Source organism: Nylanderia fulva, unplaced genomic scaffold (assembly GCF_048542155.1).
Source record: "Nylanderia fulva isolate GAGA-0341 unplaced genomic scaffold, ASM4854215v1 Scaffold5, whole genome shotgun sequence".
NCBI lineage: Eukaryota > Metazoa > Arthropoda > Insecta > Hymenoptera > Formicidae > Nylanderia > Nylanderia fulva.
The window spans coordinates 1371606-1391034 of record NW_028190587.1 but is presented as its reverse complement, the minus strand read 5'-3'; the positions used below and the strand labels follow the sequence as shown (position 1 = coordinate 1391034).

General features: G+C 34.5%; 2 protein-coding genes across 2 annotated transcripts in view; both read right to left on the bottom strand.

Annotated features, from left to right (window-relative positions):
- Elk (Eag-like K[+] channel) overlaps positions 1–9565 on the bottom strand; it is a 28579-nt gene extending 19014 nt beyond the window's left edge. Inside the window, 2 exon segments of the mRNA XM_029317246.2 lie at positions 7121–7231; positions 9309–9565. Of these exon segments, the coding sequence (XP_029173079.1) occupies positions 7121–7196 (76 nt within the window). The 5' untranslated portion in view covers positions 7197–7231; positions 9309–9565.
- A 5621-nt stretch (positions 9566–15186) lies between these two features.
- Positions 15187–19201, bottom strand: Nop17l (PIH1 domain-containing protein Nop17-like). Its single transcript, XM_029317248.2, has 4 exons — positions 18576–19201; positions 17304–18482; positions 16796–17229; positions 15187–16710 (listed from the first exon to the last, which is right to left on the bottom strand). Exons 1-4 carry the CDS (start codon positions 19098–19100, stop codon positions 16317–16319), a joined length of 2532 nt encoding a protein of 843 aa, XP_029173081.1. The 5' UTR covers positions 19101–19201; the 3' UTR covers positions 15187–16316.
- Positions 19202–19429: the final 228 nt, after the last annotated feature.

Sequence of the window (19429 nt, the reverse complement as noted above, 5' to 3'; positions counted from 1 at the left end):
AAAGGCAGATAATATATTATTATTAACATAACATCATTTATATAGAGAAGGGGAAGAAGCAATCCAATATATACTTGTATATTTTATAATATATATATGTATATAATGTTGATAAAGACCAAATTTGCATGCAAATTGAATGCAATTCAATTACAATGATTCTGAGATAATTAGCGTTGTATTAGCATGAAAACAGAGAATAACACTGCGATACATTCAATGCTATTAGTATCTGCCGCAGTCAGTCACGTTTTCCACGTTGTCTTTAGCTCACAGAATATCCATGTGGATTTACATATACGTGATATTCAGTCAAAAATAATAAATAAATAATTACTTTACATAGTACTATTTTAGTCACGCATTTCAATATTTAATCGCAATATATTATCGCGATATTATCACGGATTACAAAAGTAACAAATATAGATACTAAATGACCTTGTGTAAGCCTCATCACGTTTTGCGAATTTAGTTGTAAGTTCAAATACGGATAAAATTTTAAACGATAATTTTATAACAGGTGACAAAATATCTTCCTCCTTATAAAAGACTTTGCATAAAAGACGTTCCTGCCAAAAAAAATTCGAAGCGTCTACTTAAAAGTTTTGTGCTGTCGTGAAGAGATTGGGGGAGAGATTGACGACCCTCAAATGGGGTACTTAATATAATATTATATATTTGAGAGACTTAAAGTTGACGAGTATACGTGTAAGTGTGACTGCTTGACGAAGGTGACATTGTGCCACCAGTCGTGTCCAAAATACGAAGCTGGTTCAAAAGCTTCGCTTTGAAGCAATCTAACTTGGACCAATACTCATTTTCGAGTTTACGGAGTAACGCTTATTCTTGCGCGCGAGATGTTCTTGCGAGGTTAAAATACATTATCAGCGTAGACCACGGGTCGATATTATATGCATATAGTCCCTTCTCGATATTACGCGAACGGTTATTGACCTATCCAAGGAGCACTATCCATTGTTTTCCATATTCGCGTTCTATTTCCGTGTTGCAACAGTATGGATGCGCAATTTACGTTACAGATGTAGATGACTACATAAGTGACATAGATCTACATCTTCGTTTCGAGAAGAGCGAACTAACTCGAAAATGGAACAATGTCAGCCTCGCCGTCTCCGAAGTGCATTTGATAATTGATTAGCAGACTCTTACAATTAGTTGTAATATTAATTTATATATTGCAAACTTAATTGGAAGACGGCGGCGGTGCGTTTTCCATTCGAACGTCTTATTCAGGATTATATTCCGTGCAACTCGTGACAAGGGGGTATCTTATTATAGAGTTAGATATCACATTGATTTTAATTAAGGATTTAGATAGTTATTCGCGTATGCGCTTGAGATTATAAGACTCTTTTTCATATATACGTATTTTACGTAACATATCAATATATTAATTGCAGTCCTCATATCAATATATTAATTGCAATATATAATTAATTTTATATGGCTAAATAAATTTTCCTGGAAACATTAAATCTTTATTATATGAGAAAAGTGTTGTCGCATAGAAATTTCGCTTATCAAGATAATTTCAAGGGCGGAAATAAGATTTATTATTCACGCAAATTTATTATAAAGTGCTTGACAATCTCCGCTAGGGGAACGATGAATCCTCGGTTTTAATCTTACCTTCCCAAAATTTTGAATACGATGGAGAGAAGAGCCCCTATATATATTATCTTTGTATCGCGGTTTAAATCAATTTTCATGTTCCATAGCATTGTCGCAAATTGTTTGAACATAAAAATTCAAGATTTTGTCATCAAGTGATCAAAGATGTTTGTGTATGAGTTTAACGTAAATCTTAATAATTAATATACAATGAACACGTATTCTGCTCAAAAGATTAAAATAAAGAAAGATAGTTCTTTTGAGAGATGTCTTAATGAATAATTTAGTTTTATTATTTCCACTACTAATTGCTAAAATTTTTTTGCATTGCTAAAACATTGCGATTTAATAACACTATTGCTGCTTAATAATTAATATTATTATTAATTGTATAAATATTATTACATTATTATATAATATTATATCTCCTTTTCATTATGTATTGAATATCATAAAAGATTTTCCATATTTGCTATAGTTAACAATGCGTTGTAAATATCATTCGTAAACGCAAAATTAATGATTTACGAAAAAATAGAGAATTATATATAATATTTCTCTCTTCTTAATGGAAAGAAAACAATCTTTATTCTTTTCAAATAGGAGTTCATCTAATCTATACAGTTTCCCTTGATGCCGATACAGTTTTCCTCATTTTTTTAAGGAAAAATAATAGTTCTCCCTTTGCATCACAATGTCTTTTTGGCGAGGGTATCAAGAGATTAACCTTGAGAAATACGAGAGTTAAAGCTTATGGGATCCCGTGTGACCAAGTTTGTCCCTTAGTAGCGTCCAATATATTTTGTGGGATTCTTTTTCTGGGAAATAGGATTCTCCAATTCATATCTGGTTGATGTCCCATTTTGATCAAATTTTCCTTTTTTTATGACGACTGAATGTTATCAATATAACTAGGCGCAATAATGCTGATTTATGCTATTACACAACCAATTCGATTATAATATTTTTTGAGCAAAAAATTAGTTAAAAAATTATTTATCAAATTAAACTTTGTTATATATCTTGTTTGCAACTAATAACACAATAAAAATAATCTTGTTAAATTTTATCATAAAAATAAATGATTTTTAGAATTAAATTATGTCCTATCAACTGACTGATTTGTTTCACTGTTACATCTCAAATTATTTTTGTGATTGTTTTAAAGTAGACTCTTTATATATATATATATATATATATATATATCTTTACAATAATTAAAATAGCATAAAGGTGTATGTATCGTTATCTATCTGCGTCAGTGCCCGTTATTATTTACGATAAGATACGAGTTATCCATATTTAGTAATCATCTCATTATCCTCGTCGCTTGGATCGATACTTAGATTGCTTTATGCGCTTCCTATCTATCGAAGAGTGTATTGCCGCTAACACAAAAAGGTTATACATTACATCAGCAAGCCGCTGTAATATACAATACATATACGCATATGTACAATAAATTAAGTTTAACGTAAACTTTATGCTGAAGAATATACATATTAATTACATCGTAACTTTGCAAGAGTAATATACATGTATATTTGGCGAACTTTGCACACACATAGATATATTCACTATTTTGTATGCATTTTTAGAATTTTGATTGATATAAGTGATAATAAGATTCATATTTTGTAGTTAAAATACGATTTCCAACTTAATGTTACAATAGCAAATATAAGACATAGACAAATATAATACTAATTTTTAATCATAAATTTCTTATGAAGGATTTCAACAAATATATATTGTATATGTGTATATGCATATGTCATCATCAAAATATATTTTTATCCGCATGTCATAATAAACAATCAGGCGGTTACACATGAAAATTCTGACATTTTATCAGTACTATCTCGTGGAAAATATTATCGAGATATATGTGTATTAAAATGTCACAAATTTTAGATTGTGACTATTGAATCGTTAATTCAACTTGGATGATTTGTCACTAATTATATTGATTCTTAAAGCCTCTTTATCCTTAAAATTGTTGCTCGAAATTTGCGAAAAACACACGTGGCACTTTAAATGCAAAAAGATTAAACGGCGATTCAAGCTATTGTTAAATATTGATCGAACATTGTCGATACAACCCGTCTCATGTCACGAGAAATGTAAGTGATCGTAGCAATTAACGTGTTAGAGCGACACTTTGAATATATGGAGATACGAGATATAAAGCCTCGAAAATTATCGTCGCGATATTGTATACATATATATATATATATACCTACATATGTATATTTATATACACGTAGCAGCATGAACAAACTTTTTGATATCACAAAGTGATACATAGCTTGAAATTCGCCCTGCAAGTGCGTCAATGTCATTCAATGCACAAACGTTCAAACATTGTGACAGCTGTGATAGCGATTCGGAACGGATACACGACCCGTGCACTGCCAAGTACAACTAGAAGCTGGAAACTGACCGAGATATTGGCTCGCGCTCTGCGTCCATTTGTGCACCTATCTCCTTTATGATGCTCGAATTCCCGTGCGTCTTTAAAGCGATTTTCAAGTCGAGAGCATTATGCGATGCGCCCTAGTTATTGGAAATTTATATTTTACATTACATTTGTGTATAGAGTAAATGAGTGTCGCGTATGCGTAAACGCGTGTAAATATTATATTTATAATATTTTATGCATCTCTTTCACTTAATCGGTTTTCAAATTTAAAAAATTACTATAGCTTTTGAAAAAGAAATACGCATACGCTTTCGCGATAAATATTCAAATTTCGAGTATAAAATATTTGAGAAATAAAAATAAATTTAACAGTAGAAGCCAGGAGTGTTCAAATAAAAAAAAACATCGTTTTACGATACCTTTATATATATCACATGAGTGTTAAAAATAAATAAAATAGAAATTTCGTTGCTATATTTGAACTATCATCGAGAGTTTAAACCATTTCGTCGCGAGTTATAATAAAATAAGTAGTAACTGTCACGATTGCGCCAGCCGTAGTTTATCGAATGCAATTTTCGGAAAATACGAGCAACTTCTTTCTTTGACAATTACAATAATTTATAATTAATTTAATTCATAACAGTTTAAAATTATATTCGAGATACTTCGTGTCATTTATATCAAAATACATATGCATTTATATCAAAGTTATAACAATTAAAGCCAAACCATCACGACAATCTAAAATAACAGTAATATAATAATAATCATTTTACGTATAAAAGATATTTAGTACAAAACACATACCTATATTTTATATAAATATATAATTATAGATCGAATAATTATATAAACAATATGTATTCAAATTTTATAGTTTCAATATATACAAGAGATGCATCATATGTGTATATGTGTGCGTGTATATAATGTGGTAGTATTTATTTAATACATTATCTCCTTTGGTTTCTCTCGTGCAGCGAGTTTTACATAATATATATTATGTTTTGAATATATATCATAAATTGTCCTTTTAGAATAATTGTTATTCGTCACACGTAAAATAATGTTGATATCAGAAGTTGCGCGATATATTGCTAATAAAGTATTTTAACAGAATACAAGTAGACTGTTTCTCATGCAAAATACTTGATAAGAATTAGAACGAAAATGCTCAATTTTCGCAACAGAATCGATTCCATCGCGGCGCCGATGTGGAATTAATATTATATGCTTTACTGGCGGACGCATAGTGAAACGCAAGGTCGATGGTCGCAAAGTTTTATCACGTGTTCACTTAGCGAGGGGTTGTCCATGCATCGTGTATATAATGCGTTGACATAACAATAGAAACCGAAAACACAACGAGAAATAGTTTCAATTTTTCAAAAAAAAAAGTAATTATACAAAAAAAATCGAAATCAGAATGCAAAAGCTGTATTAACTTTGGAATAATTAAAAAAGAAATGTAAAAAAAAAACAGAATAAAGGGACACAAGAATATATAAAAGAAAAAAGAATAAATTGGCAAGATGAGGACAGAAAAAAATATAGGGATACGAATTGAATGTATTAAACCTGCATGAAATCTTTCGTAAAAGTGTCAGCAGGATTTCTCGGTATCGCGAAAAAAAGTACGACGCCGATACTTATTAAGGATGCGACTCTAACTATAATTCGCTTAAGATGACGACGTTGGCGATCCGCCGCCTACTTCCCATAATTGGATTCCTCTCGTAGCTTATAGGACCAAAGTTTATAACGGTGCTGGTACAACTTGACCCACGTAAGTTAGGTGTTAACTAACTTATGGTTTCACAAGACAGAAATCAGGAGAAGATAATTTACACGGATAAGCGGTCGGGATGGAATGTCTACGATCAATCAAGAATGCCGTGTTGTGTACCGGCACTCGAATCTGTACGGATAATCTTTATTAGAGAATCTATAGAAAATTAATCTTCTTAATCTTCTCAACTCAGATAATATAGTGTCGGGCACCTAGCGTCAATGAAAATTCGGCTATTACATTTTTGCGATCCATTTATGTCAAATTATAAAATTCTATGTGACTTTCTGGATTGATAAAAAATCTTGACGCTTCGAGAAAATTTGTTTTCAATCATGCATCTAACGGATGCATGCAACGCATTGTCATTATGATTCTGCATCAGCTGTGGCCCATCGACACCGACATCCTATACGTTTCGCATCGTTAATGTCTCTGCAGTTTAATGCCGATGTACGCATCGAGGCGTTAAGGGAAGCTACGCGATGCGAGGACGTTGGTATTATGGATATTTAGGTAAACTCGGGCGAGACTTCAATAAACGAAGCGGATAAACATGGAATTGGCGAGCCGAATTTATTTCTAGCATGTCGTTTATAAATTAAAATCACATAATATAAATATTATTAATCTTAAATCTCTCATTGTATAATTTATCTTTTCGCGCATCGACACGGGCGGAAATCGAGACGCGTTTTGAATATCATTCTTCGTATCCCTAGCAACATGCGAAAAGAACATATAGGGGAGCGCACCCCTTGCATATAGGGATCAAAGCTAAAACGAAATAAAGGGTCGACTCGTTTCTCGACTATTCAAAGTTGTGCGAGCAAAACTTTCTCTCGATTTATAAAGACAAATTAAAAGGCGAATTATTTGCGTAGTAGTGTGAATAAAGAATTTATTCTTAATTTAATAAATTAATAGAGTTCGGGCCTTTAAATTTTTTCCGTCAACATTTGTTTCGCTTAATACTAAATTAATATACGCAAATGTAACATAATGCATAATAAAACTTACGAACACTGAGAAAAAAATGCTGTTGATTCAATTAAACGTGACGTCACGGGCTGCCATCAATATATGCAGTTGATTCATCAATATATTAGTATAAACATGACATCTTGATTTGATTAATTAATGTTATTGAATTAACAAAATATTGATGAATCAACTGCATATGTTGATGGCAGCTCGTAACGTCGACGTTTAATTGAATCAACAGCATTTTTTTCAGTGAAGAAATATAACTTAAGAAGAAAAGAACTTACGGGTTCCATCGAAACGAGTCGCGATGGTATCCAAGAAAGTATTCTGTGGAGCGAGAAGGCCCTTCCTGACCGGCATTGGGGCCGCTCCACCGCGCTGTTAAGCGCACGAACCTGCAAAATAAATAAGATAGATTATTGTAATGGAAATGATTTATTAAAACGGTATTAAGATATACTGATGAGACGTGGGAAGCGCATATTTCGGAGATGATTTCGTAATCTTTGTATGCACATTCTCAGCAAAATTCTCACGTCGCTGGGTTCTCGGCGAAATTCCCGCGTTCGTATTGAATTCATCGTCGCGCGCATAACAACGTATTTTACGGAAATACACAACCCATCGGAGAATTCCGTAAGTCAACGTCAATCGAACCTCTCCATTTTACCAGACAAAGTGCTATTGTAACGCGCGCATTTCCATCTCGATACGATAAGATATATTTTCTGGAACTAATCCAATCGTTTTCTATTTTCCGAGTAGCTGAGAAATCATTGACCGTTTGCGAATAACCGGGTTATACTATTGCGTCTTGCGGTCTATCTCGGAAATATATATGCAAATTAGGCGTGCTCGTTATTATATGCCTCGTTCGTGTATTCCGTACACATGACATTTGTGTATTTAATGAATTATATGAATTCACCGTCCGGCTCCGTTTATATTCATAGCGTATATCAATTTTACATAAAGATATAAATCACAAAATTACTTGGGGGGAAATAAATGTTTTTAATTATTTTAGATATGTATATATGTATGTTTATACGTATATATAATAACGCGACTAAATGCTTAATTTTGTTACTACATGATGCAGTTAGTTATTATTGCATAATCTTTGAAGTATTTATATAAGTCAACGTGCGAAACATCACAAATCGTCACAGAATGTGTATTAAATATTTATAAAAATATCGATAAACTTTTCACATTGTCGATAAGAGACATTTTATGTAATCTCTGTGTTTCCTGTACGCATCCAGTATAAATTATTCCAGCTTCGTGCGCTGCATACATACGACGTTCTTTAATGCTCTCAAAAAGGATAGAGTCCTCTCGTATAGGTTTTACAATTTTTCGCTTTTAACGCGAAAATGTGTGCTACAGATTTGCCTTTTTTTAACGTTAAAAATAAAGAATCGTTTACATTTTTTTATCAAAATTTTCATTGACGGACTCAATTATGTATATTGAACAAACTCTTTTTTTTAATATATGAAAGAGCGAAATAAAATGTACGTGTATGTTAATATTAATAAACACATATCTCTCATAATGGAGAAATTTTATGTAATTTATATTAATTTGTAAACATGTATAATAATCGAAATTTAATAAATTGGAAAGGTCTCAATCTGCTATTAAAATACTTTTACCAATTGAGGTAGGAAAAACCTGCCTTAATAGACATAAAATTGTTCCAACATATTTATCAAATCTGTTTTAAAGTAATTATATTACAATAATTACTTGTATATGTTAAAGCAATTAAAATAGATGAATGCTTAAGAAATATGAGAACTCATGTCTGACTCATTCAAACTTATATACAATATTCTGCACAAGATATTGTATGAAATAGACAATATATTAATTATTCATATTAATTATTAAATCTAAAAACTGTTCAGGAAACTAAACATTTTCTGTAGATGAGAAAAATATGAGATTTTATCTACTTAAATACTTAATTTAACAAAATAACGTTCTCGTATATAAAGAGAATAATTGTAAAAATAATTGAAAAGAATTTAATCTGTTTATATAATAAAATAATGCTGTACTATTTTTTACACTGCATATGACATTATATGATATATGTACTTCTCGTTTTTCATTTCAAGAGCTTCTTTTACCAACAGGTTGTTTATTGACTTGCGAAGAATTCTTTTCAAAAATTATGTGCATATGACATTTATATTATTTTACTGAATATGCTTATATTATATTTCATAAATAATATCGCGTACCAGATAATTATAATATATTAATTGAAGCAATCTTATAAATTAAATCGATTAAAACTCGTAAAACGACGAATCACCTTTTACAGTTATGGATGCTTTCTACTGTTCTAATCTCAATAATGGCATATATATTTTATGCGTGCGTAATCTCATTATTCTTTTGCGACGTGCATAATTGCAGGAAGGTTTCGACAAGGTTTCTTTCCTCGATAATACCGACCTTGTCGAGAAAGCGGGGCTTCCGCTCACTGTTCGAGCATCTCTTCGAGCCACTAACACCGTTTATATCACACTCGATTTACCTTCGTATTCGTTTCGAGATGAAAGCACGATCGCGTTCGTCTGTCAGTTCGATGCACTCGATGTAGCACCGATCAACACTGTTGATGATCAGTAAAAGCTCGGGGCGCACTCCGGCCGCACGAATCGTACGCTAGCAATCGCGTAACTGACCGAGCCGAGAGGGAGAGATTCCGTCTCTATCCTGATGGCCCGGGCTCCTGGCTGACTTGCGCCCCTCGCACCTCGAAGCGCAACATGTGGTAAACCGTAGGTAGGTAACCGACACACGCGTCCTATGTGTAAGTGAACGCATGAGCTAGTGTGCATCCCCAATAAGTGTGCACCCCTCTCTCGAGACGCTGTACACCATTCCGCGACTAGTACTAGGGGTTGCGAGCGAACGCGCGCGCGCGCGCTCGGGTACATCATCCCCTTTTTTATATATGTATTTTAGACATATACGCGCGCGCGCGCGTATATATCTAAAAAATCTGGTACAGTTATTACTCGAGCCGGAAATTCGTGGTTTTCCATTTTTTTTTCGCCTCAAATAATTTTTTTAGCTTCGATCGTTACGCGTTTCTTCCTTTTGCCCGCGCGGATCGATGGATGGAGTAAACACGTGCGCGTATTATTGCGTAATACAGTGTATGTCTAATAACATTTACGTATACGCAAAGTATTCACTTTTAAATAAATTGAGATCACTCAGTTTGTACAATTGTATACGTATTAAAAGGAATTTTGTAACTGTTTCCGGAGATCTGAATTTCGAAACCTCTCGAGCAAAGATCAGCTCGACTTATCACCTAGTTAAAACAAAAGCTTACCGTGCGACACGATGACAGATTACTGGGAATGTTTTCTTTCCTTAACACAACTTAAGATAACACATCTCGTTATTTCGTTCACGTCTACGCGATGTCCATCTGATCAAACATTATCACTCACTCCACAAAAAAATACGTGTTATGTCAAGTGAATTTTCATCATGTTTCGTTCATCATTTTAACGACGTGCATTTTACGGAGGATTCTTTAACGCGCAGCTCTTACCTTTTAATTCACCATATATTCAAAATCGAACCGTGCTGCGAAGAATGCACCTCCTCCTGCAACAGAAAAGAAAAATTCAACTTTTTATACATGTTTTAACGAACCGTAGAAAAAAGAAAAACAATTGGATCTCCGGGTCTATTGTGTGTTATACAATGTAGAATAATCTGAAATGTAAAAAATGATATTCAGCAGGGGTGGATCGACTTTTTCGTGAATAGGAAGCCGTTCGCCACGCCGCGCCACATCGAGGTCTATATTGAATAAAACGTTGCTGCAGGTCAGTTTGATGGTATTGTACAACGTGCTCATATATCGAAGAGGGTCGATGACTGTATTCGCGTGCTAGTCCATCATGAACAGGCCGCGCAATCTGCAAACGTTCTCGATATAGATCTTAGTCACAAAAAGTTCACAGGGCGGACTCGATTTTACCCCGCAACTCGGTTATTTTAAATCTCCCAACATATATACAATATACCCCTCTCTTAAACAAGATCGAAACTGGATACTGCATCACAGAGAAGGTTGATTAAAGTAAAATACTATCTTATTACACCAAGTTATAGCAAAATTCTACCTCAAATATCTCATCACAAATTTTGAATACACATAAATATGTATATTAAAATATTATAATCTCTAATACATGGATATACATTCTCGTTGATGAAAAAAATTGTATAACATATACGTCTAATTGTAAGTATGTATAGATCAAAGAGGGTTGAAGTATATATTCGCGCTATTCATTATCGAAGACAAAGTCGGGACATTTGGATGAATCAAGAACGATGGTAATCGTGTCGTTACCCCATAAGAGATGGGATGTTTATCTGTCAGATCGTCGATCCTCGTTTCAAGGGTGATGCATCGCCCGAGTGCCATCACGTCGGATGATATATCAAATTGAATTTTTACGAAGCAACTAGTTACGCTGGACTTACAACCCTGCTGGTCTAAGAATACCACCTTCGGCTATATCACGATTACAAAGCCGCGACCTAATTTTAAAAGCTACACGTTTCCGTCGCGCCACCAAAGCACGGTATATATCGCACGGTTAAGTTCTCCGTGCATCTCTCGCAAAGTACTTTGCAGAGAAATTACGCTGGAAGCGATAAAGTAAACACCTATAGCAATTTTACTCCGGTTCTCTCGCTTGTCATCTCGATACTTTCCATGCTCGTATACAATCTTTAGTACCTTCTCTCATAAAAAGGACATTACGAGAAATAAAAGACAGATTTTTACAATAATGCGCGCTAAAATATTGACTCAATATTTTAAATTAAATTGTACTCTCAATCAAGATACAATTTTCTTATACATTTTTGCACTGTCATATTTGTAAAAGCTAAAAAATTCGTTTACCGCGAGATTGCATGTGGCACGTTTCCAATTAGTTCTTTCTGTGATGTGGCTTTAATTAAAATAAAAACAATTCATAACAAATATTTGTCAAACGAATAACGGGCAGTTCTATAGAAAGGAAAAAACAATATAAAATTAACAAAAGTATGAGAGAGAACTAATGAATTATCCGTATAGGATAGCGTACTCGGCAAGGGTTTATATAATCGATACTCTTTATTACTTCGAGAACGACTCTTCAGTCGGATACGAAGATGAAAATGAGAAAGCCGGGGATGAAAAATGGGACAGGAAACATGGCATGCTCGTTTTAACAGTGAATGGATAAAAAGTCATTGGCACGAACGGCTGCGATGTTAACGGAGTTTCATCTTTTACGACGTAGTTCGTAGTTTTAATTGTCCTCTGTCTTCTTTTATACGATCCCTCGTTTTCATCCCTCTCTCTCTCTCTTTCTCTCTCTCTCTCGCAATATATCTAATAAATCTTTTATATACTTTTTCGCACCATAGTTTCCGCAGTTTAATCGCCAACTATATTTATAGGTCAATGATTTTATCTAAAAATTATCTCGATTATATACGGTACGTTGATATTAATAATTATTATTAATAAAATATGCTGCCAACGCAGAAGAGAGAAGACAGAATTTATTTAGCAATTGTTCACAGTTTTCTCAAATAATAATTAAGATATTTTTCTAGCTAACAATAAAAAAAGACTAATATTTTCTTTTAAACGTAAGATTTTTCCGTACGATAGGTATTGTAAACTTTAAACCATCAAAGCGATAATACGAACAAATACACCGGAACCTTATACATTATTCACGAGCAAAGAAAGAGAGAGGTGAAGGAAGGAGCAATATAAAAGGTAGTGTGAAATCTTGAAAGATAGAGCTGTGGCTGCTCAAAATCATCGACAATCGTATCATTTGTTCACAGAGCGATAGCAAATAAATCGCGCGTTTCTGTGTATACCGCAAATCGGAGATCTCTGTCCGCGCACAATTATGCATTATTATCTCATACGATCGTAGGACGATAGTTGTGCTTACATTCCGAGAGAACGAGCATATATTTAGATTCCATTAAAATTAGCGGTTTTAGCGCGAAATAGATTAGTTTAACGAATTAAGCTAGATGTATGCACAGCGTTTCGGGTAACAGTTAACAAAATTAGTCGCTAGTTATTGGCTGGATTAACGCGATCACGTACGAGAATATTGCACGAGCGATAAAATAAGAACATTATAAGCTAAAAATAAAATAATAAAAAGGCAAACAGAACAGACGTTTCAACAATTAATACCATGTATATACGCGGAGAGAATTTTCTCTTAGAGTTTACCCTGAAAATCGTGGTGATCGTGGGACAAAATGGTTATATTGGAAGAATTTTAGAAGAGTCTTTCTCTCTGATTAGTATTTACCACAATAAAATAGTAAAATTAATCTAATATATTTTATATCCGCGATAAAAGTAAGTATCAACTCTTATAAAAACTCTTCCAATATCATATTGATTTACCATGATTTTCAGGGTAAATTCTAAGAATAAATTCTCTCCGTATCATAATACGTATATATATAGCACTAATTGTAGGAAGAATCAAACTCTTTTCTATACGTTTTTGCGGAGGTGCCTTCGATTTCAAACCTTATCGCTCTTCGTTATCGCGATTCTCGCTGTGAAGTAGCGTGCTACAGATAACGCGTATAACAAATCGTTCACCGGTGTTCGTCGGTCTTTATCTTCGTTAGCGCGGGAGCCATCGATATATATTGCCATCGTGTGTGCCCGATCTCGAAACCGTGTTACACGGAGAGCGACCGCGGCGTCCTTAATATCGCCACCCCGTTCCACCTGTATAGATGTATGTTCGCCAGCGAATGGTGCCAGGTGCAACGACTGGTCGACGGACAGAAACGACATTAAACGCCCGGTCTCGGCATGCCGCATTGCCGATGTCGTGCCGGCCGTAACCGCGGCACGAGGGGTACAACACTTATTTTCCACCCTCTCGCGTCTCACAACCCTCAGGCACCGACAGGCCACCGACTTTCTGAACCTTAAGGGGTGGACGACTTATCGACCAGTCAGGCCTACCACCCTTAATCCCCGTTGATACTTTGCACAATCACGTGGTTGTTCTCGATCACTATTCGGAAATTACATCTTTCTCGCTGCGTCTATTCTTCGACCTACCCTCTTCGGATCCCTTCGGACGAATACTCTTACTCGCGATAGTTGCTCGAGCCGCGTTTCGAATGAAAAGCTTCACATCGTAAACATTGCATCAATTTATAACGAGAAAAAACTCCCGGATAAAAAATTGAAGTATTTTGCGATAGATTCATCGTCAAATCAAAGGGAAGAGAGAGAGAGAGCTAGAAAAATAGTTGATTTTTCAGAGCTAAAAGCCCATTGACTCTCGGTCGCGTTCAATCGTTCAGAATATCCTGAAAAATAGCAGAGTTTCATTATTAATTTATAATTTATGCACACACATATGTATGTAGTACATTGAATTTTTCCATCACATAATTGTAATGAAATCGTCTCGTGAAATATAACAAAGACTGTAGTTTCCTGCTAATTGTCACTGGTAATGGTTTTATAATAGACTATCTTATTAAAATAAATCTGTAACAAAATGCTAACGATAAATCTGATGGGATCGCGCGAAATTAGAGCATTCGCGTGGGTGGCTCCGTCGAATCTCTCCCTCCTTCTATCCTCTGATAGGACTATCAATAGGAATAATACGGGAGAAGTACACGACGGTGCGGCGAAAGAGATACATAGGTACACTGCGGAGTTTAACGACCTTACAACCCCCCGCAAGTAGCGGGATCGATGGTCTCGAACTCTCATCCGTGCCTCGGCCCGGTTGTTTCCGCTGTGTGGGCCGTGTCCTACTTTTCGATCATACACGTTTCGCCTCGTTCGTCGCATCGTTGTTGCCCTACGATCCTGCTTTTCACGTCGTGTCACAGCTTTGCACGACCCGACAGCCGCCTCCCGATGTTTTGCGAATACATCGTTGTCGTGACATATACGATCGACGTAATCCATTTTTCTAGATCGGCTTAATTCGAACAACCAATTCGCTCCCAATATCGGGAATTAATATTTCCACGCATAGTTTTAGAAAACGTAACAATAAACCTGTTATTTAAAAGTACAATATTACTATTGTGTAAGATATTTATAAAATCAGAATCCAATTATAAATTTTATATACATACATATAATTATAAATAATACATATATCAGAGATGAATAAATATTTATGCCTAGATTGTCAAATCATATTTGAAAATACATAAATATCTAAATGATTTTTAAAATAATAAATAATCGATTTAATAAGGCAAAAAGATCTCACCTGTAAAAACATTTTGTTTATTTCATCATTGTATTATACTATTACAGGATAACATATATTGTTTCGACGTAAATATGTTGTTGATTTATATATGTAGATTACTCAGAACAGAAATCCTTAAAATTCTTAAACGCAGTATATAATATAGGAATGGAACATGCTGAGAGCGCGGATATGTAAATATTTCGTCGTACCTTTCAATTGTGATTCCTGATCGAAATAACTTATGTACATTTATATAATTACAAAATATCAATATATAATATATAAAAACAATAAACATCTCAATTTTGCGTGTTTCATTAAATTACAATTTTTTTAAATAGACGACTTTCAATATTCTCACAATATAATGACTTAGATAATTAGATATTAGGCACCAAACACTCTGCGCCACATAATACATAATTAATCAAAACAAAACGATATTTTCATTTATATGTATATATATGTGTGTGTTACAATCTTTTGACAAGCGTTTGTTGCAATGCGCCTGTATACTCGTATGCTTAATGTGCTGCATCTCGTATTACGCGGCCTAAACATATTTTTGTGTAAATGCACATGATACAATTTCAATTAAAATTGTATCTATTTTTATCCTAAAGTACTTGCAATTTATCACACTTTTTATCTTGATTTAATCAAGCATTATCTCGGTAAAAATCACATATATTGTGCGGCAGTAATATTCAACAGGCATAAAAAGGGAATATTATATTTTCTTTCGGCCAATTCATTCAAATCGTTTCAATAACAATTTAATCAGCTGCAATTTTTAAGAGATTCCGATTAAAAATATCGTGTTCTCTCGTATCGTTACCCATTCTCCTATCCATTATCAATGTATTTTAATACGGTAATTTTTCAAGGTTTGTTGTATATTATATATATTAAGCAAAATTTAATAAAATGATTTATCGCTATATTACTATAATATACTATGTGAGTCAATTGTTTAAAGATGTATTAACGATTTTGATTCGGCTTAATGCTTTCTTAATTATTTAGTCCTCTATACTAATAAAAAATTATTCCCATCTAAGTAGTTGTTTGATACTAAACCCTGCTATTACTAGCTTTATATATGTAATCACAATTATGCATAATTATCTCGTATCTAAATCTACATGTCGAGGTCAAATATCAGATCATTCTTAAATTCCAGCTGACCTACATCTTTCGTGACATTATTCGAAGTGTCGGCTAGAACATCTTCGGTGAGCTTTTCTTCGAAATTAGATTTACGTTGATGTAAAGAATGTTTATCATCCGCCTTTGATTGTGCGATTTCGATATTAGCGGTTCTTTGTTGCTGCGAATGTTTGTCTCGAGTAAGTATAGGTTTAACAATCTCTGAAGTTTCCTCGCTCGAAGAACGTTTGTAATGCGTTTTATATTTGTCTCGTTCTTCAGTTTCAGAATTCTCACTTTCGCTCATTCGGCGATCATGCGCGCGTTTCTTATTTCGTAATTTACGTTGATTCTTCTTTCGCTGTCCAAGGATACTCGAATTGGACCTAAATAGAATTATAATTGAATTACAGAAACATTAATGTCACTTCTAGTTGAGAAGATAATTTTTATTTCTCTATATTATAATACCTGAATAATTGTCGTGAAACTACATCATTAAATCGTACAGTCTTTTTTAAACTGGAACAATCCGATTCGGAATTAACATCGTGTATGAAATCATAATGATAATCTGTACACGATGCAGGAAGGCTATTTTCATCGGCACTTGATTCAGACATAGAACGTGAGAAATTACGGGCACGATGCGACTTTAAAATTCCTTTCGAAAGTCTCATACTGCCATTGCTGCTTGCCAACTCATCTCCGCTGCTTTCAGAAACTGATCTAGTTTTTTCTATGGTATGCATTTTCTCTTGCCGTCGCTGTACAATTTTTATGTCTTCCTGCTCTTCGTCATCATCAGAATCCTGTTGATTTGGACGAATGTCTATAACAACGCTATCACCATCTGGCTGCACAGAGAACTGTCTTTCCACCTGTAGCTCATCTCTTGTACAAACCTGTATAAAAACATTTGTCATTTATATGTAACAATTTTATATTTTTACAAGTATATATTTAATGTGTTTCATACCATTAATTCCTTGAACTTGTTTGTAAATGATGCTGCAGTAGGGAGATCCTTTCTTTCCATAAATTCCATGTTCACACCGACCAAATATTGTGTTAGATTCTCAATATCCTGCACTGTTATGCTAAACACGACATTATTGTCCCATGGTTCAATTGTAAGAGTTTCTGGCTCAATACAATTATCTCCTATCTTAAGACATAATGAATAATATTGTGAAAAAAATCCAGCACCTATAGATGTCAGCAAGATATGTATTCCTGCATTATTATCTAAAATTTTGTGGCATATTGAATCAGGATTCACATTTTTTACATTTATAGTAATGGCTAACTGATTATTGTAAATATTACAAGAGTATGGAGGAAGATTGTATTTGACATTAGAATTCATAAATGCATCAATGGTTTCTGTCTTAATATAAGTCCGTAAGGCAGTATCTTCGCACTCTATTATATCACTCGTTTTATCAAATGCCAAATTTTTACACACATTTTTATATTCTTCCACTAACTCTATTTTGGATGAACTCTTTTCATCATCTTTGGATGCTACCGATAGAGGACTACTCTGATCACTATCAACTCCACTATCTGGTTTATCCATAGGTATCAAGGGCCGAATGACTGGTAAGGTTACAATTAATTTTTTATACTTTGCATCAAATTTAGCATTTCCATTATCCCCATCTACAGGATATGGTAATGGAAGTTCTAACAGATACTTTGCAGGCTTTTCACTTTTCAAGGTAAGAGATTGTTCATGTATATCAAGCGTTGCATCGTTAGCATTTTTCAACAAAGGCAAATCTATAATAATCACAAATTTTTTTGGAATTGCAGCATTCATCTTTGCATCTTTACTTAAAATAAAATCTTCCATTTCCACATCAAATTGGTGTTTTATGGAAAATTTAGGAGCAACATAGTTTTCATCCGTTGATTGATGCTGTTTGCTCTTGTAATAAGTAGTAACTGGTGGGGCATGTTGTGGTTTCTCCTCTTTCTTTTTTAACTTCTCACGACTTTCATCATAGCTTGACATTAGCTTTTGATAAATTTCTGGTTCCAAATCTAGCGATTCCTTTGGTGGCTCTTTCGATGGTTTTCTGATCACTGTAGGATGAGTTACCCCTTTAAAGTTGATCTTGGGAAACTTCAAATTCTTCCTGTCCAATTTCACCTGGTAAAATGCACAGAAAACATATGTAATAAAATATATGTAACAATATGTTAATGGAATAAAAATGTAGCACTATATTAAACGGACATGAACCTTAAAGTTATTTTCCACACCGTCCATCGCTGTATTGTTGACAATTTCGCGGAATCGGGCATTCTTGGACGCCAAGTAGATGGTGTCCGGATGAAAGACCACGTCAAACACCATGCATCGCACATTTTTCTTATCCAAGTCATCTCGTGGTGGTATAAGCGTATATGGAATGGACCACTGAAGACCGCGATGACCTTGCTCGCACGAGGGTTGACTGGTGGGTCGTCCAATGACCGCGTTCTTGCTGATGTTCAGGAAACACTTCCTGTCACCGTTTACACTAGTCTTTATGACGTAACCGGGTTCCGGATTGACAAATGTCACATCTACGCCCCGTTCCTTCTCGAGCTGCGCAATCTCCTTCTCGTAGATTTTCCTGTTATTCGGGTCGGACACCTCTTCGGCGTATTCGATTAACAACTTGCGGAATTCCTCCTTCTTCAGACACTCGGTGATGTTCTCCAATTCCTCGCGCGACACTTCCAAATCCTCCCAATCTTTCTTGCGCGGTTCATATACATCCATCTTACTCGTTGCTCGCGTGTTTACAAATATAGACCCGTCGTAGGTCGGTACGTAGGTAAGTAGAGAGACGATGTTAAAGAGCTTATAACACGTGGACAGCCGCGCCACCTCGGCACCGGCCGGTCTCGGCACCGGCCGCGACGTTTGATCTGCGATTACTTTCAAGCGCGAGAAATTCTAATGCCAAATGATTTCTTCCTTCTTTCCAGTTGTATTAAAATATTTTTGCTTCCGTTTCATCAAACAAAGATCACTACGCATAAATATGCGTAAAAAAATATTATTTTAAGCAAATTTATGATGCGATTATTAAAACAGCTGATCGAACT

Coding starts and splice junctions, on each gene's coding strand:
- Nop17l (XM_029317248.2), bottom strand. CDS start 19,100: ATGGATGTATATGAACCGCGCAAGAAAGATTGGGAGGATTTGGAAGTG. Junction 18,483..18,575: donor GTGTGGAAAATAACTTTAAG/GTTCATGTCCGT, acceptor GCATTTTACCAG/GTGAAATTGGACAGGAAGAA. Junction 16,711..16,795: donor GTTTCACGACAATTATTCAG/GTATTATAATAT, acceptor AATTCTATTTAG/GTCCAATTCGAGTATCCTTG.